General features: G+C 40.8%; 1 protein-coding gene and 2 pseudogenes across 4 annotated transcripts in view; all 3 read right to left on the bottom strand.

Annotated features, from left to right (window-relative positions):
- Positions 1-281, bottom strand: part of LOC109640161 (3-hydroxy-3-methylglutaryl-coenzyme A reductase) — a 46,080-nt gene extending 45,799 nt beyond the window's left edge. For 2 of the 4 annotated variants that reach the window (XM_020104011.2, XM_020104012.2), the window contains exon 1: positions 126-281. In XM_020104011.2, coding sequence (XP_019959570.1) covers positions 126-221 — 96 coding nt within the window. In that variant the 5' untranslated portion in view covers positions 222-281. Of the gene's footprint in view, positions 1-3 lie in introns of all 4 variants that reach the window. The other 2 variants (XM_069522865.1, XM_069522866.1) reach the window with 2 other exon arrangements.
- A 732-nt stretch (positions 282-1,013) lies between these two features.
- On the bottom strand, positions 1,014-7,705 carry LOC138407367 (uncharacterized; annotated as a pseudogene).
- Positions 7,706-8,538: 833 nt separating this feature from the next.
- Positions 8,539-15,424, bottom strand: LOC138407394 (uncharacterized; annotated as a pseudogene).
- Positions 15,425-18,282: the final 2,858 nt, after the last annotated feature.

The following is an 18,282-nucleotide window of genomic DNA, read 5'->3' as shown; positions in this document are numbered from 1 at the left end:
TACCGCAGTGCCTTTGGTGCGTCCAGTGTCCCCGCTCCGGTTACCTTTTGTTTAGCAAACTGGTGGGCGCAGTTATCGTAGCCTGTACAAAGTAACGTTTAACGGATGAGAGAAGAGCAACTTACCGTGAGCAGGCGAAAGATTAAGCTGAGCCTGAGGTGGTGCGATGAGCACATGAAAGTCGGATCGTACCAACGCAGCTCAAAGTGGAGCGATTGCATGTAACAACATCATGCGACACTTCAGCCAATCGCGTTGGTTACCTGCTTAGTATGCGCTTTATCCACGCCCCGTTTCCTTGACGACGACAGCCTTGGGGCATGGCGAGAGTGAGGAGATGTAATCACACCACAACACAGAGGCTGTGGGCTGTCCTGGGGACGGGAGCGTCTTCCCCCTACGTTTTTTCCATAACTTTTATCACCGTTCTGTGATACTTCTACCACTTTTCTGCCTTATCTATATGATAACTTACACTTAGCTACATTAAACTACACAATAACGCAGAATCTAAACAAACAAAAAAAGACAGCTGAGGAGGCCAGGCACATGAAGAAATACAAGGTGGGGGCTGTCTACGCATCAGAATTTCTTGTTTTGAAGGAGTTTTAAACGGAATAATTTTGAATGTTTTCATTTTACATAAAAAGAGCAAAATACATATACTTTGCAAGAAATACATATACTTTGTTTGAAAGTAAATTGCTTTTGTAGTAGGACTTTATGTACATTAATATTAATATTAACAATACTAGTGCAGTTTGGGCTGTTTGCCTGGGCCGTGGTAATGCTCTAGAGCAGGGGTCACCAACCTTTTTGAAACTGAGAGCTTCTTCATGGGTACTGAGTCATACGAAGGGCAACCAGTTTAATACACTCTTCTGAAATAACAAATTTGCTCAGTTTGCCTTTAGTTATATATCATTATTAATGATAAATGATACTCATCTATATGAAGACACTGATCACGTTAATGATTTCTCACAATAATTATCAAGACTTAACAATGTGGATAACAGATAATATCAATATTCAACACTTTATTTCTATTAATCTCAGCAATTGTTTAAATTTTCAGATGATCACTTCTAAAACATTTCACAACAAAACATTACACTAGCCAATGACAAACCCTTTTAACAAATCATAGTCAATAGTCAACTTCAATATGAGGATAAAAATTTGACAGTATAAAAAGTAAATAATTACATTTTGTTAGAAACGCATATCAAATTTTAGACGCAGCTCACTGGTGTTATTTTTAGAACAGGCCTGCGGGCGACTGATGTGGTCCTTGGGGGCTACCTGGTGCAGGGGCACCATGTTGGTGACCCCTGCTCCAGAGCTTACTTCAAAATTATTCCTTGTCATTAGTGAGGCCTCTTCAAACAGGATGTTGTATGAAGAGCTTTTTATATAAAGTTCATGGTGCAGAGTTAAGTTACAAAACATTGTGTTTATCATCTAAAGAAGATTTTTAAAGCCAATGTTTTTCATAAAATAAAAGATAATTTTCTTAATGACCGTTCACATTTGGTTTATAAATGAAGAACTGTTGTTATTTTTTCATACATTGCATGCCAGCTATTTCAAAGGACTGTGACGAGAGAAAGAGATGTAAACCCAGCCCCCACTAAAGCTGTTAAATTTTCCAGTTCCAGAGCAATCTCATCTATTCTGTGGGCGTTGTTCACAGTTCCCCACCATGGGAAGAGTCCTCCAAATCCTTTTTCCTGTGGAGACACTCTCACTGTGGAACGCTTGCATCTTGATGGTACATAATAGTGAGTGTAATCTGTGTGAAAATAAGTAAGGTTAGATAACAGGATGACAGAGGGCAGTAGTTTAGCAAGATAACAAGTTCCACACCATCCTGGTCGGAGTGACTGGTGTACATATGGCCCACACACCCACACATGTTCCCTCAGGGACCCATACCCATCACTAGATGGCATCTTAAGAACTGGGTTGTCAGCACCTGGGCGATGTAAACTAATAGTGTCGGTTAAATTTAATGGTGCTATGTATGGTGTATTATATTAGCATGTGACTGTTGCCCCTTTATCCCATACCATCCCACAGGTAGCTGTAACTGTCTGCTTGCATAATGATGTTCCCAGAAAGTAATCGTTAACTGTAAAACACTGTCTAGTAAATCAAATCCCCCTCTGGATCTAGAGTGGGCTTTTTAAGTAGAGGTTGGATTACAGCTACTTTAAAGGACTGTGGTACAAATCCTGATAATAAAGACAGATTAATAATAGTCAAAAAATTAGGGCTAACTAAAGGTAGAACATCCTTGGGCAGCCTGGTTGGGATGGGGTCTAAGAGACAGGTGGACGACTTTGATGAAGAAATTAATGAAGTCTTTTGATGAAGGTCGATGGGGGAAAAACAGTCTAAAAATAAATTTGGTTTTACAGCTTGCTGTGTACGAGTGCAGATCAGTGCCTGTTGAGGGCAGAAGGTGATGAATTTTGTCTCGAATAAATATAATTTTATCATAAAGAAGCTCATGAAGTCATTACTACTTAGACCTAACGGAATAGATGGCTCAATAGAGCTGAGGCTCTCTTTTAGCCTGGCTGCCGTGCTGAAGAGAAACCTGGGGTTGTTCTTATTTTCCTCTATTAATGATGTGTAATAGGCTGCTCTGGCATTACGGAGAGCCTTCCTGTATGTTTTAAGATTGTCTAGCCAGACTAAACGAGATTCTTCCAGTTTAGTGGCACGCCAATTACGTTCGGATTTACGTGCCTCTTGCTTTAAGCTGCGAGTCTGCTGGCTATACCATGGTGCTAACCTCCTTTGTTTAATTATCTTCTTTTTCAGAGGTGCAATAGAGTCAAGAGTTGTTTGTAAAGAGCCTATAGTACTATCAACAATGATCTATTTGTGAGGGGCTAAAGGAAGCAGACAATTCCTCTGCTACATTGAGACATGGTATTGAATTCAATACTGAAGGAATCACTTCCTTAAATTTGGCTACAGCACTATCAGATAAATATCTGCTATAGGAGTTTCTGCCAAAAGGCTTATAGTCCAGTAATATGAACTCAAAGGTTATTAAAAAAATGGTCAGACAGAAGAGGATTCTGTGGAAAGACTGTTAGGTGATCGATTTCAATGCCATATGAGATAACAAGATCAAGAGTGTGGTTCAGACAATGAGTCGGTTCATTGACACTCTGACAGAAGCCAATTGAATCTAATAGAGAGATAAACGCATCATCGTATCATTGTGGTTGTCCACATGAATATTAAAATCACCCACAATAATGATCAATCTGTCTTAAGGATCAAGCCTGATGCACACTCTGCAAATTCAGTTAAAAATTGTGAGTAAGGACCGGGAGCTCGATATACTGTAGAATTGACTGTAATGTTTTCCAGGTTGGATGAGTAAGGCTAAGAACAAGACTTTCAAATGAATTATAATTTAGTTTAGGCTTAGGATTTATTAATAGACTTGAGTCAAATATGGCTCCAACTCCACCACCTCGACCAGTGCTTCGAGGAATATGAGTATTACAGTGACTGGGAGTAGTGGATTCATTTAAGCTAACATAGTCATCCTCCTGCAGCCAGGTTTCATTAAGACAAAATAAATCAATATCATTATCAGATATTAATTAATTGACTAAAACAGCTTTGGAGGACAAGGATCTGATATTCAAGAGTCCACATTTAATTATCTTATTTTGGACTGCTGGAGATGTTGATTTAATTTTTATTAAGTTATGATGAACTCCTCTTCTGTTTATTTTATCATTAAATAATGTAGGTGGACGGGGGACAGACACCGTCTCTATAATAAAGGATTGGGTGGGCAGCTGCTCTAATGGAGGCTCAGAGGAGCGTGTAAGACTGCAGCTCTGCTTCCTGGTCTCAACTCTGGGTTGTCACGGTTTTGGTCGACTAATAAACTTGGCCATATTTCTAGATATGAGAGCTGCTCCATCCAAAGTGGGATGGATGCCGTCTCTCGTAATCAGACCAGGTTTTCCCCAGAAAGGTGTCCAGTTATCTATGAAGCCCACGTCGTTTGCTGGACACCACCTCGACAGCCAGCGGTGAAATGACGACATACATGTCATCAGTGGTCACATTGGGCAGGGGTCCAGAGAAAACTACAGAGTCCGACGTCGTTTTTGCATATGCACACACCGATGAAACATTAATTTTAATGACCTCCGACCGTAACCGGGTGTATCTTTAGCCAGCAGTTTCAAATTAGACTCGATGTCGCCCGCTCTGGCCCCCGGGATGCTTTTAACTATGGCCCCCCGGTGTCGCTAACTTCACGTTTTAATAAAATGGAGCTGCCTATTACCAGAGTTGGCCTCTCAGCGGGTGTGTCGCTGAGCGGGGAAAATCTGTTAGAAACGTGGTGTGGTTGGTGGTGTACCGTGGGCTTCAGTTTGGGGCTATGCCTCTTTCGAGCAGTCACCCAGCCTCCCGGCTGCTCGGGGGTTGCCGGGGGACAGCTAGCTGAAGCTACCTTCGGTGGTACCGCACCGGCTACAGGTGACTTGCTAACTATAGCAGCTACTGACTGTTCGGTGGTGCGGTACTGTGCCTCTAAATCACTGAGCCTCGCCTCCAAGGCCACAAATATACTACATTTATTACATGTACCATTATCGCTAAAGGAGGACGAGGAGTAGCTAAACATGTGGCACAGTGGGCAGGAGAGAGCAGGAGAGTAGAGAGAAGCCATTGCTATAGCTAGGCTAGCTAGTGTAACTAACTCACTAGTAAAACTATCAGATTTAAAGTGTTGCTAAAGTTAAGAGACCTGTTAGTGCGCAAACAGAACAAGTCTAAGGATAGTCTAAAAATATGCAGATAATCGCTGATGTGAGAAATATACGAAAATCTGTTTAGTTGAGCAGCAGAGAGCACCGTGGCAGTGGCATCCACAACTGGAAGTGGCAGACTACGCTTACCGTAAAGCAGCGAGTAGACGGGCCGTCTGTGCAGAATAATGTGGTGGGAGTGGTTCAGCTATAATAGTATCATATAAGGTTGTAAATACAAAACCCACTTGATATCTACCAGTTGCTGGATCTCTTGATGCTGAGCCATCCACAAACAGCTCCATATCTGCATTCATCAGTGGTATATCCTGTAAATCTGGTCTGGGAGAACAAACTTCAGTTATCACTGCAACACAATCATGTGGCTCCCCATCCCCTGGTATAGGGAGGAGAGTAGCAGGGCTAAGAACAGTGCATCTTTTAACAGTGATATTCGGCATTTCAAGTAACACTGTATTGTATCTCAGCCACCTAGCTGTAGAAAGGTGAGAGGTCCTTTGTTCAAGCAAAATCATTGAAACCGCATGTGGCACCAGTAAAGTCAAGTCAGCATAACCCACAACATCATGTGATGCAATCACAGCCTTCTCAGCAGCTGCCACAGCTCTGAGACAGGTCGGAAGTCCTGCTGCCACTGAATCAAGTCGCGAGGAAAAATAGGCAACTGGTCTCTGTCGTCCCCCATGGTCCTGAGTCAGCACTGATGTCATGTATCCCCTCCTTTCTACACTGTCTGTGTGAAAGGCCTGGTACAGTCAGGTAAACCTAATGTCGGGGGAGATTGCATAGCCAATTTCAAGTCAACAAAAGCTTTTTCAGCTTCAGTTGTCCACGTGACCCTGTCATTTGCAGTGAGGACTTTTCCATAAACAATTGCTGCTAATGGTGCCTCAATTTCAGCATAATGTGGAATCCACTGCCGACAGTATGAAGTCATTCCCAAAAAGCTCATTACCTGCTTCTTATTTTGCGGCTTTGGAATACAATGGCTTCTATTCGCTTAGGTGAGAGGGTTTTTCCCTCTGCAGTGATTATATGACACAGAAAAGTAACTTTTTCAGAAACAAACTGTAGTTTAGTCAAACTAGCCATGTGACCGTTTGCCGCTAAATGTTTAAGCAAAGCAACTGTGTCCTGAATACACACTTCCCTTTCAGGGGAACAAATCATTAAATCATCCACATACTGCAAAAGAGCACTGCCTGCTGGTAGTTCCAGTGATTCAAGATTGTCCCTTAATACTGAATTAAAAATTGTAGGTGACTCACAATACCCCTGACAGAGGCGTGTAAATGTGTACATTTTCCCCTCGAAAGAAAATTCAAACCAGTACTGACTGTCGGGGTGAACAGGAATACTGAAGAAAGCATTCGACAAGTCGACCACAGAAAACCACTTACTCCCAGATGGAACGTGTGAAAGAATAGTATGAGGAACATTTGGTGCACGAGCCTGGACTGCAGCATTTACTGCTTGTAAGTCCTGAACAAATCTCCATTCCTATGGCTGTCCTGCTTCTTTCATTTTTCTCACAGGAAAAAAAATTGGTGTACGAACAGGAGATTTTTCACATGGAACTATTACTCCAGATTTTAAAAGAGATTCAAAAACTGGTTTAATGCCTTCCACTGCTTCCTTTTTCAATGGGTATTGATTCTGACATGGTCTATGAGAAGATCTGGGTATTATTACTACTGGGTCTGTTCCTCTGATCAGACCCACGTCATACTTATGCTCACCCCACAAACATGATGGTACTTGTTTCAGTTCAGGAATGCTACTGATGTTTACAACCAAACTGAATCCTTCATCAATTGTTTCACAAGATACCCCTATTTCGGGTGTATCACTGACATTGATAAAATCTAAATCAGGAATGAGTTCAACACTCCTAACTGCATTTACCACTGCAGAAAATCTTTTGCGATTCACCTTTAAACCTCTGTGAAAATCAATATTGGGATCTGATGTCTTTTCCCATCCTGTAGCCGCATTATACCTTTTGGTCCAGTATTCCAAAACTTTCCACCCCTTTTGTTTGGGTTTAATTAGTGGAACATGGGGATCCGAATTTAATACTCTGAACAAATCTTGGTCCAGTGAGTCAGTTAGAGCTACTGTCACAACACATTGATTTCTATTCCAATACAACCACTCTAACCTAAGTTTATCTTTACCCTGGCCTTCTCTATACCATTCTTTTTCAAACAATTTATCTACCCCCACTGAAATGTGTGCCATGCAATGTAAGTTCTGTGTTGTCATAACATCAGTGAACACATCTGTAGTGAGGGATTCTGCCTCCCGCAGGAGGATGCTGTTTACAGACGTAAGGGCAGAGTCTGGAATTCTCCATTGATATGCATATACCAAATCCTCCTTAGCATACTTAACAAATGCTAATGTTCTTGGGACTCTAGTTACTTCAACACTTTGTGATGTTGAAATTAGCATAATACCCATTGAACACATCAAGTCTCTGCCCATAAGATTTATTGGGCAGCGTGGTGACAACAAAAATGAATGTTTAAAATTCCCTTCAACCTCATCTTGACAAAACAATGGTACAGTGTATCTCTCTATCACTGTTGTACCTGTTGCTCCAATCGTTTTGAGATATCTAGCACTCATTTTAGGAGTAATTTCAAACTCTTCACATTTAATGACTGATTCTGTGGCCCATGAATCTACCAAAAATGTGATGTCTTTACCATTTACTGTAATTGTGTGTTTTGGCATTTGTTTATATGCATCATGTGAATATTTAGCATAAAGCCCAGTGAGCCTCCTTTTACAGATCCCTTGACTAAGCTCACAGTGATTAATAGCATTCTTTATCATCTGCTCTGTTTCTAACATTCTTTCACATGTGTATGTGTCCGTGTTCTTACGAATTTGGTGAGTAGGTTGACACTTTCTCTCCGTCTCCGCGTCCACACCAGATGAATCCTTCACTATACCCAGCTCCACATCTAGTCAATCGCACTGTTTATAGGTTTTCAGGGCAATCCCTGATCCAATGTCCAAATTTGCCAAATCTAAAACAGGCGTCAGTTCCTCCAAGTCCCCTTCCTCTCCGTCCACGACCTCTCCCCTGCCCGCGGGTTTGGCTTTGATATGCCGCCAGCTGGGCCATTTGCAGTTTCTCTGTAAACTGCATCGTATTTCTCTTCTTCTTGTTGTTTGAAAGTTTTTCTGCATGAATAGCATACACTTCAACTGTCCCAAGATTTGCAGACTCCCAAGCAATGCAGCTTGCTTGCACCATCTCACTGATCTCTGGCCTCATGCCATGGATGAAGCGATCTCTCAAATGAGCTTCCCATGGGGTGATAGGATTCTGTCCCCCCATAGCACTTGGTTTCTCGAGTCCACTATTTGCAGTGTGGACCTCTGAGAGTCTGTGAAAATATTCAGTCATAGTCTCATCTTCACCTTGTTTACATGCAGATATTTTCCCCATATCCATTCTTGCTCTTATCTCATTGCACAGTTCAGTTATGAATTGCCTATACTCCACATTATCGGCATGGCCCCATGCTGGATTGACCATTCTCCGCTCCTGTGCAGGGAAAATTCTTGTCACCTTCGAGTACTGAGAACCCATCTGAGTAATCAGCAGTCTCTGCAATTCAGTGCTGGTAGGTTTAAACTGCTGGCAAAAAACATCCAGTTGCACTGCATATCGCTCTCCCCCACTTAACACTTGTGGGAGAAATTAAGTGCTCGACTCCTTCATATCGCAGAACTTCCATGGTCTGTAAATCAGCTGAGTGTTCCCATCTCCTGCTGCCACTTCCACCATCGGTGCTTGCGGGGTTGCATTTAAACCATAAATTGTCCCCTTCCGGTGCGGCGGAGTATGGGCTGCCACATATGGAGTGGTGTATGCTGGAAGCCTGTCTACCCTGTCCGGTGCGGTGAGGTCGATAGATGTTGTTGCTGGAGCTGCCGCCTGCGCCCTCTGCACCGGTATCAGCTGAATATCCGGATGGTCATCACGCTGTACCGCTGCTGGCTGTAGTTGTCCTCTCGGTGGAGCTGAGTCCAGATCAGGATCTAGTCGGACACACTGAGACTTGGACATTAGTTCTGTCCCTGCCTTCTGTTTTCTATCCCTGATATTTGCTTCAGCTAACCAACATTCATACGCTCCCCAATCTGGCACAAATATCTCTACTTTTCTTTTCCCCTTCATCTTTTCCTCTTTGCTTCGTTCTTCCTTAACTAGCAATTTAATTTTTAGTTGCTGCAACTGGTTTAAACTTAAACTTCCCGTGCTCGGGAACCCACAATCTTTCACCCACACCCTGAACTGATAAGTACTACGTTTACCATAATTCGTTAACATATACTGAATATTGGGAGAAGAAAACTGAGGTGGATTAGCAGTATCCTTATCTTCCTTACTAAGGTTTAAACCCATTTTCTTTAATTGGTTGTCCCAGCAGCTTTAAAACAATTCTTATTTTTATTTGTATTTGTATTTTTGAATCTGTCTAAACAGAATACAAAATTTCTAGGAACCAAAGTTACGCTAATATGGGAAAAGACATTAGAAATTTCCTAATTTATTTTAATCCGTTCTCTTTCTTTTAAATCTATATTTCTTTAAAAAATTGTTTTATTTATTTTAAGATTTAATTCTTTCTTAATAAACTCAAAAAGCCAATTACACCCCTAAAGTACTTAAATGTACTTAACTTTTTTGTTAGAGGAGGTTAAAAAACTCCTCTCACTCTTTTTTTTTTGTTTACTTTAATATTAACTCGTCTTTACGCTTTTTAAAATATCCACAAAAATCATAATGCATTAGAGAAATCTTCCACGTATCCAACACCTCTAGACACACTTCTCCTTAGTACTATGTATGCAGATATTGCAAGATATTCTTACCAGATTGATTGCAGCGCTGAGATGATCCTAGCTCGAGTCTCTGTCGTTCCTTCCCAGCCACAACTCCTGTGCAAAATTCTAATACTATATTATATAATAGTTTGTTAATTCATGAGCTCGACGACAGAACCCAATATAACAAGTGTATTAAAATCAACAAACACTCTGTATATTTCTATTATATATCAATACTCCTTAACTTTGTGACCTCCTCTCAGATCACCAACCTGTTTATTCTAATAACTATGTGATCTCCAAGATCACCAACAGGCTTATTCTATATTAACTCTGTGGTCTCCAAGACCACTCGTGATCTCCAAGATCACCCGAAGCTTCCTTGATTCTACATCGGTTCCAAACCTTGCCATGCAGACACGTCTGTCACTAACCCTGTGAGAGAATCGTTTCCCTTCTGAATTTGTCTTCCCAGATAGACAGTGTCTTTGTGCTACTTGGTCCACTGGATCACAGCAGTGAGAGCACTCTTTGGTTCTCAGGCATCAGGCCCTCACGTCTCTACCTTCTTTTGTCAGGGAGGTTGAGGTCAGAGTCCCAGACTCCCTGCGCAGTTTTACCTTTCAGGCCTGAGATCCAGAGTGTCCTCTCACACGAGTGATCCTGCCGACAACGCCAAAATTGTGGTGGCAATTTCTGTGAAACAAGCACAAAGTCAAACACTTCCTTCTGAAAGTTTAATTCAGCATCTGCAGATGGACTCATCAGTACACATCACCTGAATGACATACACAAATGAGCAAAGAACATAGGAGAATCTGTGTTCTTATAACTCTCAGCCCCCTCCCACTAAGCATGAAAAGGTATTTATTACCCTCCTGTAGTTTCACTCAGTGGAGGAGACATCCTGTCCATTTGTTTACATGTTCTGTGGATGACCCCCCTGTGAGACCCCAGTTATTTTATCCCAATCAGAGATACCATGAGAAGCCATAAAGAAATGGTTTCTCGAGGCCATAAAACTCAAGTCTCTTAAGCCACCATCGTAAACCTTACGGTTGCACTTTCAGATAAACAATTTTGATGAACCATTTGGTAAGTCCTCCACATACATGTCTGCTAATGCAATTAAACATTCACAAATGTAAAAATTCCCATTACATCAGTCGATTTTTTGATCAACTGGAAATTTACACCATGTGGATGGGCGGTATTTATGTTACATATATATTGAAATACAAAATAGCATTTTGTAATTTGTATTTGATATGTTTGATGAAAATGTATTCATATTTTGTATCAAAATACTTCAGTGTTTTGTATTTTGTAGTTTAAAAATACTGTACAATACTTTCTGAGACATCTTCGTGATGATGTGATAAAATGAAAATTGATGCATGCAGCCACATGTTTTGATTATTATCTGCAATTTTTCTTATAGCATAACATGCACAACTATGAGAAGACACGGCTCCAAATGAACAGTCATACCGTGCTGTACAAGTTCTTGCTCCAGTGTCCCTTCTGGCCACCCCAAAAACCTCAAAAGTTAAAATGTTCTTTTGCAACTTTTACTTGAAAGAACATTGACTGCACATCAGCTATGATTGCCATGGGTTCCTGACTGAACCTCCACAGTCAAACACAACATGGAAGCTTCTTTTTTGTGGATACTGTACTCCATAGTGTGGGAGATACCAAATTTTCCCATCAGAGCATTCCGACTGATGTTCTGGCTCTTTTTTAGCATATTTCAATTCAATATAATTTTATTTATATAGCGCCAATTCATAATTTACATTATCTCAAGGCACTTTACATTTAAAGGTCAAGACCTTAAAACAATATTAACTTAGAGAAACCCAACAGTTCCCACAATGAGCAAGCACAGGCGACTGAGGAGAGGAAAAACTCCCTCGTTAACAGGGAGAAACCTCTGGCAGAACCAGGCTCAATGTGGGCGGTCATCTGCCTCGACCAGTTGGGGTGAGGAAAGAAAAGGTAGGGGCGAGGAAAGGAGAGATGGGTGGAAAGCGAGGGAGAAAAGAGTGAGATGAGGTGGAGAGAGAGACAGGGAACAAGTGGGCACCATCAGTATCAGGGCTGACTATAACAATAGCAATGTAGTGATCTACAACAGGATTATATATATTAATGAATTACTGAATTATTGTAATTAATGATAACAATGGTGATGGTAGTCGTTGTTGTCCTGCAGTCCCGGTGCCAGAGTTATCTGAAACGAGAGAGAGAGAAGAGCCAGTGGAACTATGGGAGGACAAAGTGACACTTTGACATGATGACATACAAAATAAATAAATAAATAAACAGGTGTGGGGGGGCAGAGGGACAGAGAGACAGAGGGAAGTGATGAAGTGCTCAGTGCATGATGGGAGTTCCCCCAGCAGTCTAAACCTATAGCAGCACAACTAAGGGATGGTTCAGGACTCACCTGATCCAGCCCTAACTATAGGCTTTGTCAAAGAGGAAGGTTTTTAGTTTTACTTTAAATGCTGGGACAGTGTCTGCCTCCCGAACCCAGAGTGGGAGCTGGTTCCATAGGAGAGGAGCCTGATAGTTAAATGTTCTACCTCCTGCTCTACTCTTACAGACTCTTGGAACCACTAGAGAGCCTGTGTTTTGGGAACGAAGTGATCTACTTGGATAATAAGGTGTTATCAGCTCTTTGATATATGACAGGGCGTGATCGTTGAGGGCTTTAAATGTGAGGAGCAGGATCTTGAATTCTATTCTAAATTTTACAGGGAGCCAATGTAAAGAAGCTAAGACAGGAGTGATATGATCTCTCCTTCTAGTTCCTGTCAGCACTCGTGCTGCAGCATTTTGGACCAACTGGAGACTTTTAACAGTCTTCATGGAGCATCCTGCTAATAGGGAGTTACAGTAATCTAATCTTGAGGTTACAAACGCGTGGACTAGTTTTTCAGCATCCTGTTTAGACAGGATGTTTCTAATTTTGTTAATATTGCGCAGATGGAAGAAAGCCGTCCTAGACACTAGTTTAATATGGGGGTCAAATGACATGTCTTGGTCAAACAACACTCCAAGGTTCCTCACAGTGGAGCTGGAAGCCAGACTGACTCCATCCAAGGTGACATCCAAGTGACTTTCAATAGTGCTGTTTCTGTGCTGTGATGGGTTCTAAATCCTGACTGAAATTTTTCCAATAAACCTTTACTATCTAAGTAACCACACAGCTGGTTAGCAACGGCTTTTTCTAGGATTTTGGAAATGAAGGGCAAGTTGGATATGGGTCTATAGTTAGCTAAAACCTCTGGATCAAGCGTAGGCTTTTTAAGCAGAGGTTTAATAACGACTACCTTAAAAGCCTGTAGTACGTAGCCGGTTAGCAAAGACATATTAATCTGATCTAAAATGGAACTGTCAATTAGGGGGAGGACTTCTTTAAAAAGTCTAGCAAAGAGGAAATTCGCGTTTGGGAATTATACCATGGAGCTTATCTCCTCTGACTTACTTTGTTCTTTTTTAATGGTGCGACAGCTTCAAGTGCTGTTTTTAGTGAGGCTACAGTACTATTTACAAAGTTATCAACTAGTGTGGGAGTAAGGTTTTGATAATCTTCTTGTATTGTATTGACACATGGCTGAGAGGGAAGTGAAGAGGGGAGCAGTTCTTTAAATTTGTGAACAGTTTTGTCAGATAAACATCGACTATAATAGAATTTTTGTCCAGAATTGACGTAATTAATAATTCTGAATTCAAATGTAAGTAAAAAATGGTCAGAAAGAAGAGGGTTCTGTTGGAATATTGTTATATTTTCTATGTCAATGCCATATGTCAGGACAAGATCAACAGTGTGATTTGGGCAGTGGGTCGGTTGATTCACATGTTGAGTGAAACCAATCAAGTCTATTATTGATTTAAATGCTGAACAAAGGTTGTCATTGGCAACATCTACATGAATATTGAAATCACCTGCTATAATGATCTGATCTGTTTTAAGAACTAGTTCTGATAAAAATTCAGAGAATTCAGATAGGAATTCAGAGTAAGGGCGGGTGGACGATATATGATGACTATTTTAATTGGTTTATGTGACGTCAGGCTTGAGTGGATGAGGCTGATTCTAAGATTTTCGAAAGAGTTATAACTTTCTTTTGGTCGGGGGTTGATAGATAGATCAGATTTACAGATTGGTGCATTCCCTTCACGTCTGCCTGTGTTCCGAGGAGTGTGAGTATTAGAGTGGGTTGGGGGCGTGGCTTCATTTAAACCTACATATTCTCCATCTTGTAGCCAAGTTTCGGTTAAGCATAATAAATCTATTTGATGATCAGTAATGAGATCATTTATAAGTAAAGATTTTGAATTTAGTGACCTGATATTTAATAAAGCGCATTTTATAGTTATGTTTTTAGCTGATGTTTTGGCTGTGTTAATTTTGACTAGGTTTGAATGTATCACCCCTCTCCTGTGTACTTTTGATTTAAAGAAATTAGGTGGTCGGGTGGCAGACACAGTTTCTATGGGATGTTGTGAGGGTGACTGTTTGAATAGAAGCGCAGAGAAGCGTGTACGACTGCGACTCTGCCTCCTGGTCTCAACTCTGGATTGTCAGGGTGTGGACTTTCTAACAAACGTTGTCATGTTTCTAGATATGAGAGCTGCTCCATCCCAAGTGGGATGAATACAGTCTCTCCTAATCAGACCAGGTTTCCCCCCAAAAGTTCTCCAATTGTTAACGAAGCCCACGTTGTTATTTGGACACCACCTCGACAGCCAGCGGTGAAAGGATGACGTGCGGCTAAACGTGTCATCACTGGTAACATTAGGCAGGGGTCCAGAGAAAATTACGGAGTCCGACATAGACTTTGCATATGTACACACCGAATCAATATTGATTTTTGTGACCTCCGACTGACGTAGTCGCAGGTCATTACTGCCGACGTGAATAATAATCTTACTGTATTTACGCTTACCCTTAGCCAGCAGTTTTAAATAGGATTCTACGTCGCCCGCTCTGGCCCCGGGAATACATTTAACCATGGTCGCTGGCGTCGCTAATTTCACGTTCCTTAAAATAGAGTCGCCGATTACCAGAGTTTGCTACTCAGCGGGTGTGTCGCTAAGTGGGGAAAATTTATTAGAAACGTGAACGGGTTGGTGGTGAACCTGGGGCTTCGGTTTAGGGCTACGCTTCTTGTTTCGCACAGTCACCCAGACGACCTGTCTTCCCGGCTGCTTGGGAACTGCTGGGGGGGCTGGAGAAGCTACAGCTATGTGGCTCGCACCGGCTACTGGGGACTGGCTCACTACATCGCTACACGATCTACGATCTCTGGTGCAGAGCCGCGACTCTAAAAGGTTCATCCTTGCCTCCATCCTGGCAAATAAGCTACATTTAACACATGTATCGTTATCGCTAAAGGAGGCAGGGGAGTAACTGTACATCAAGCACACTGAGCAGGGGAGTGAGAGGGAGAAGCCATCGTTAGCTGCTAATGCTGATGCTAAATTGCTTTAGCTAACACGGGTAGTGTGTAGCTCACAGTGATTTTACGAACAAGTCGCTGAGACAAGGAGGTGCATAAGCGACAAGTCAAGACAGCACAACTATGAAAGTAACTTCAAATTAGCTTCAATGATTCAGATGTGAAAGGGAAAAGGGAGAGACGAAGAGGAGAAAAGATCAGTACAACACACAGCAGCTAACACCGGAAGTGACACAATACGCTATACGCTCACCGCAATACATCAGCACGTCCATCCATGAATGATCATCAGCCTCCCTATACCCATATGCAGTAAGGACGTTTGAATAAACTCTATGGAAACTTTCATGCTTCAGAAGTCTTCTTTTCAGTGCAGGGACATGCTGTTTAGGAACAGAAAAGTTGTTTGGCATGTTTACATGGAGTGTCTTGAAAGGTAACTTGATCTTGTGTTGACCAATCTTTAAACTGTACTTAATTTTCCACTATTTCAATGAATTTCCTTTCTTCTATTAACATCTCCTCTATGTCATTAGAAATGTTTTCACTGAAGTCATGATTGTATTGCCTTATCGACAGCTCTTCCAATTAAATTTGATTAACAGTAACAGTAGGGTAGCCACTCTCACACTGCTCAACACTGTTTCCATGTAAAGGTGTATTAATCACCCAGCTCAGTAGAGTTCTTACTGCATATGGTCCCTCTCCTTGTTGATCACTTCCCATGGTTCCATTAACTTTGAGGCGTTTGTGCCAATCAGCGAATCAACATCAGCATTAAAACTTTGAATATGTACATCTTTCAGGTAGGACCACTTAAATAACTCTTCTTTGGTAATGATATAGTTTGTCAACACTGGCATTTCCTTCTTAGTGAACATAATACGAAGCTCAAAATCTGCTCGTCAGCTAATTCAGATCTTTCCAAGCCTTTGATATTTAGATACTTGGAATTAGTACTGTGGCCCATGTATGTAGATTTTTCTTTGAAGTTCAGAATCAGAATCAGAATTCTTTTATTTGCCAGGTATGTTTGCACATACAGGAAATTGCCTTGGTGTCATTGGTGCACTACTTATGTACATAAAACAACAATATAAAAAACAACAATATATAAGAAATTGAATAAAATAAAATAGAATAAAATAAAATAAAATAAAATAAAGTATATACATATATACAGTAACAGAGTACAGTCTTTCCATTTGACTTTCAGAATAGAAAGCAATCAATAAACGCATAGATTGAGACTATACAGACTGTAGAGATCTCCAGGTACTTGATGATTGCCTTGCAAATGAGTTGCATGCTGACCACCAGAATTTAAATCTGATTAACGTGGTTTTATTCGACCAGATGTTTGCCATTGGTGCTTGTCTGCTTAGCTGCATTTTTATTATAATATTTGTCCGCTTCTATTGTTTTCTTCACTGTTGGCTGAGCATTGGCAGACATTGAATATTTTTGCTGAGATGATTCTTTTTGCTGTGGGTTGTATTGCATGAGAATAGGATTCCATTCCATCCGAATGTGCATTTGAATCACTGCCATGATATGAAGCATTTAAAACTAATTATATTACTGTAGATACTGCTATTTCAGTTTCAATTTCAAGTTGCCTCTTTTTTCTTAGTTGCTCCACTTGCTTCTCCAAAACATGTTTTTTCTGTAGTGCTGCAGCACGAGTACAGCCTTTTCTGCCTCTGCTTGAAGCTGTGCAGATGCTACTTTTTCGACCTGAACCTTTATGGAAAGTATTAGACTCAACATTTGAAATGCTGTCCTGAGGCTACACATTACCCTATCATTATGAATATTGACAATTTCAGCATGAAGGCAACTTTCATTGCAAGACAATCATTTGTTTGTATCTGCAATAAAGTAATTGACACTGAGCATTTTCACCTTATACCACACATGCTTTTCTATCTCCTCTGTAGGAAACAACCCCATCAAAGTTGAATGTTTTTCTTTTGCTTCACCACAGAGAACATTACATTTTTCAAATGTACCTTTCACCTTTTTTAAGTAGCTTTTTATCACCCATCAAATCAACAATTATGTCTTTGAGATTGTGTGCTCTATAAATTTTCACCTTTCTTTCTCTCTTTCTGCAGGTTGATAACATTTTCCATAAGTGTTTTTTTTGTCAGTTTACCAGTCCGCTTTTTTACAGAGTAGTTCATATCACTGAATCAACCTTAGTCTCTGTCTCAGTTAAGTATTCAGAATCAGGAATGTGATTTTCATCCATTGTGAATAATGCGATTTCAGCTTTATATGTGCGTATATGTGCTCAGTTCCTTTATATAGTCACCACAAATGCATTGGTTTTTACATGCAAAGTTATGTGTGGACACATTTACAACAATGGCCATTCTCTTGTAGGAGGTAGCGCAACACATACCTTGGTGTTGGCCAGCATACAGGTGTTCTGATGTCCTGTTCGCCTCAAAAGTTGCCACGCATGTTCCGCAGCTCTTACAGCTCCATTGTGCAACAGGTGAGGCATAGAAGCCTACAGCAGCTGGTCCCAGAACACAGTCAAACGACAGCAGAAATCCAACACTTTCCTCAATGTAGCCGTTTTTGACTAAAGTGACCCAATGAATCAAATACATAGTTGCTGATTATTTGTTAAGATGCATGTAAAAAATTATGGAGTGTCCAGTTTCCAAAACAAAGGTGATGTACTAATTACAATCTACAGGGTTTCCAAAATAAACAGAGCACAACCATTTTCTCTGTCATAAGTATATTTCCCAAAAACATAGACAAAAGAAATCATAACATTCATTTCACAGCCATTACCACTGTTTGCTTCTCACCAGCAACACCTGTGTCAAGTGACCCCCTGATTATATTAGCCTCGTTGACAGCAGTACAGCAGTACTACTCCCTGGGTGGGATTGGTGGGAGGTTTAACAAAACAAAACAAAACAATAACAAAAACGGCTTACACACACAATGGTTTCTGGTAGAAGACAAAATAATTCCTAATATGTTTTACATAAGGAGCCATTACATTAGAAACAAAGTATACTGATTGAAACAATCCATTTTTAGTCCAAGAATTCCCTATAATCCATAAACTGTGTTTCCTTGACTCAAAAACATGATTATGGGTCTTTACCATT

Source organism: Paralichthys olivaceus, chromosome 4, assembly GCF_024713975.1.
Source record: "Paralichthys olivaceus isolate ysfri-2021 chromosome 4, ASM2471397v2, whole genome shotgun sequence".
NCBI lineage: Eukaryota > Metazoa > Chordata > Actinopteri > Pleuronectiformes > Paralichthyidae > Paralichthys > Paralichthys olivaceus.
Note: the sequence above shows the minus strand (reverse complement) of the source record. Positions and strands in the feature narration are given on the sequence as shown.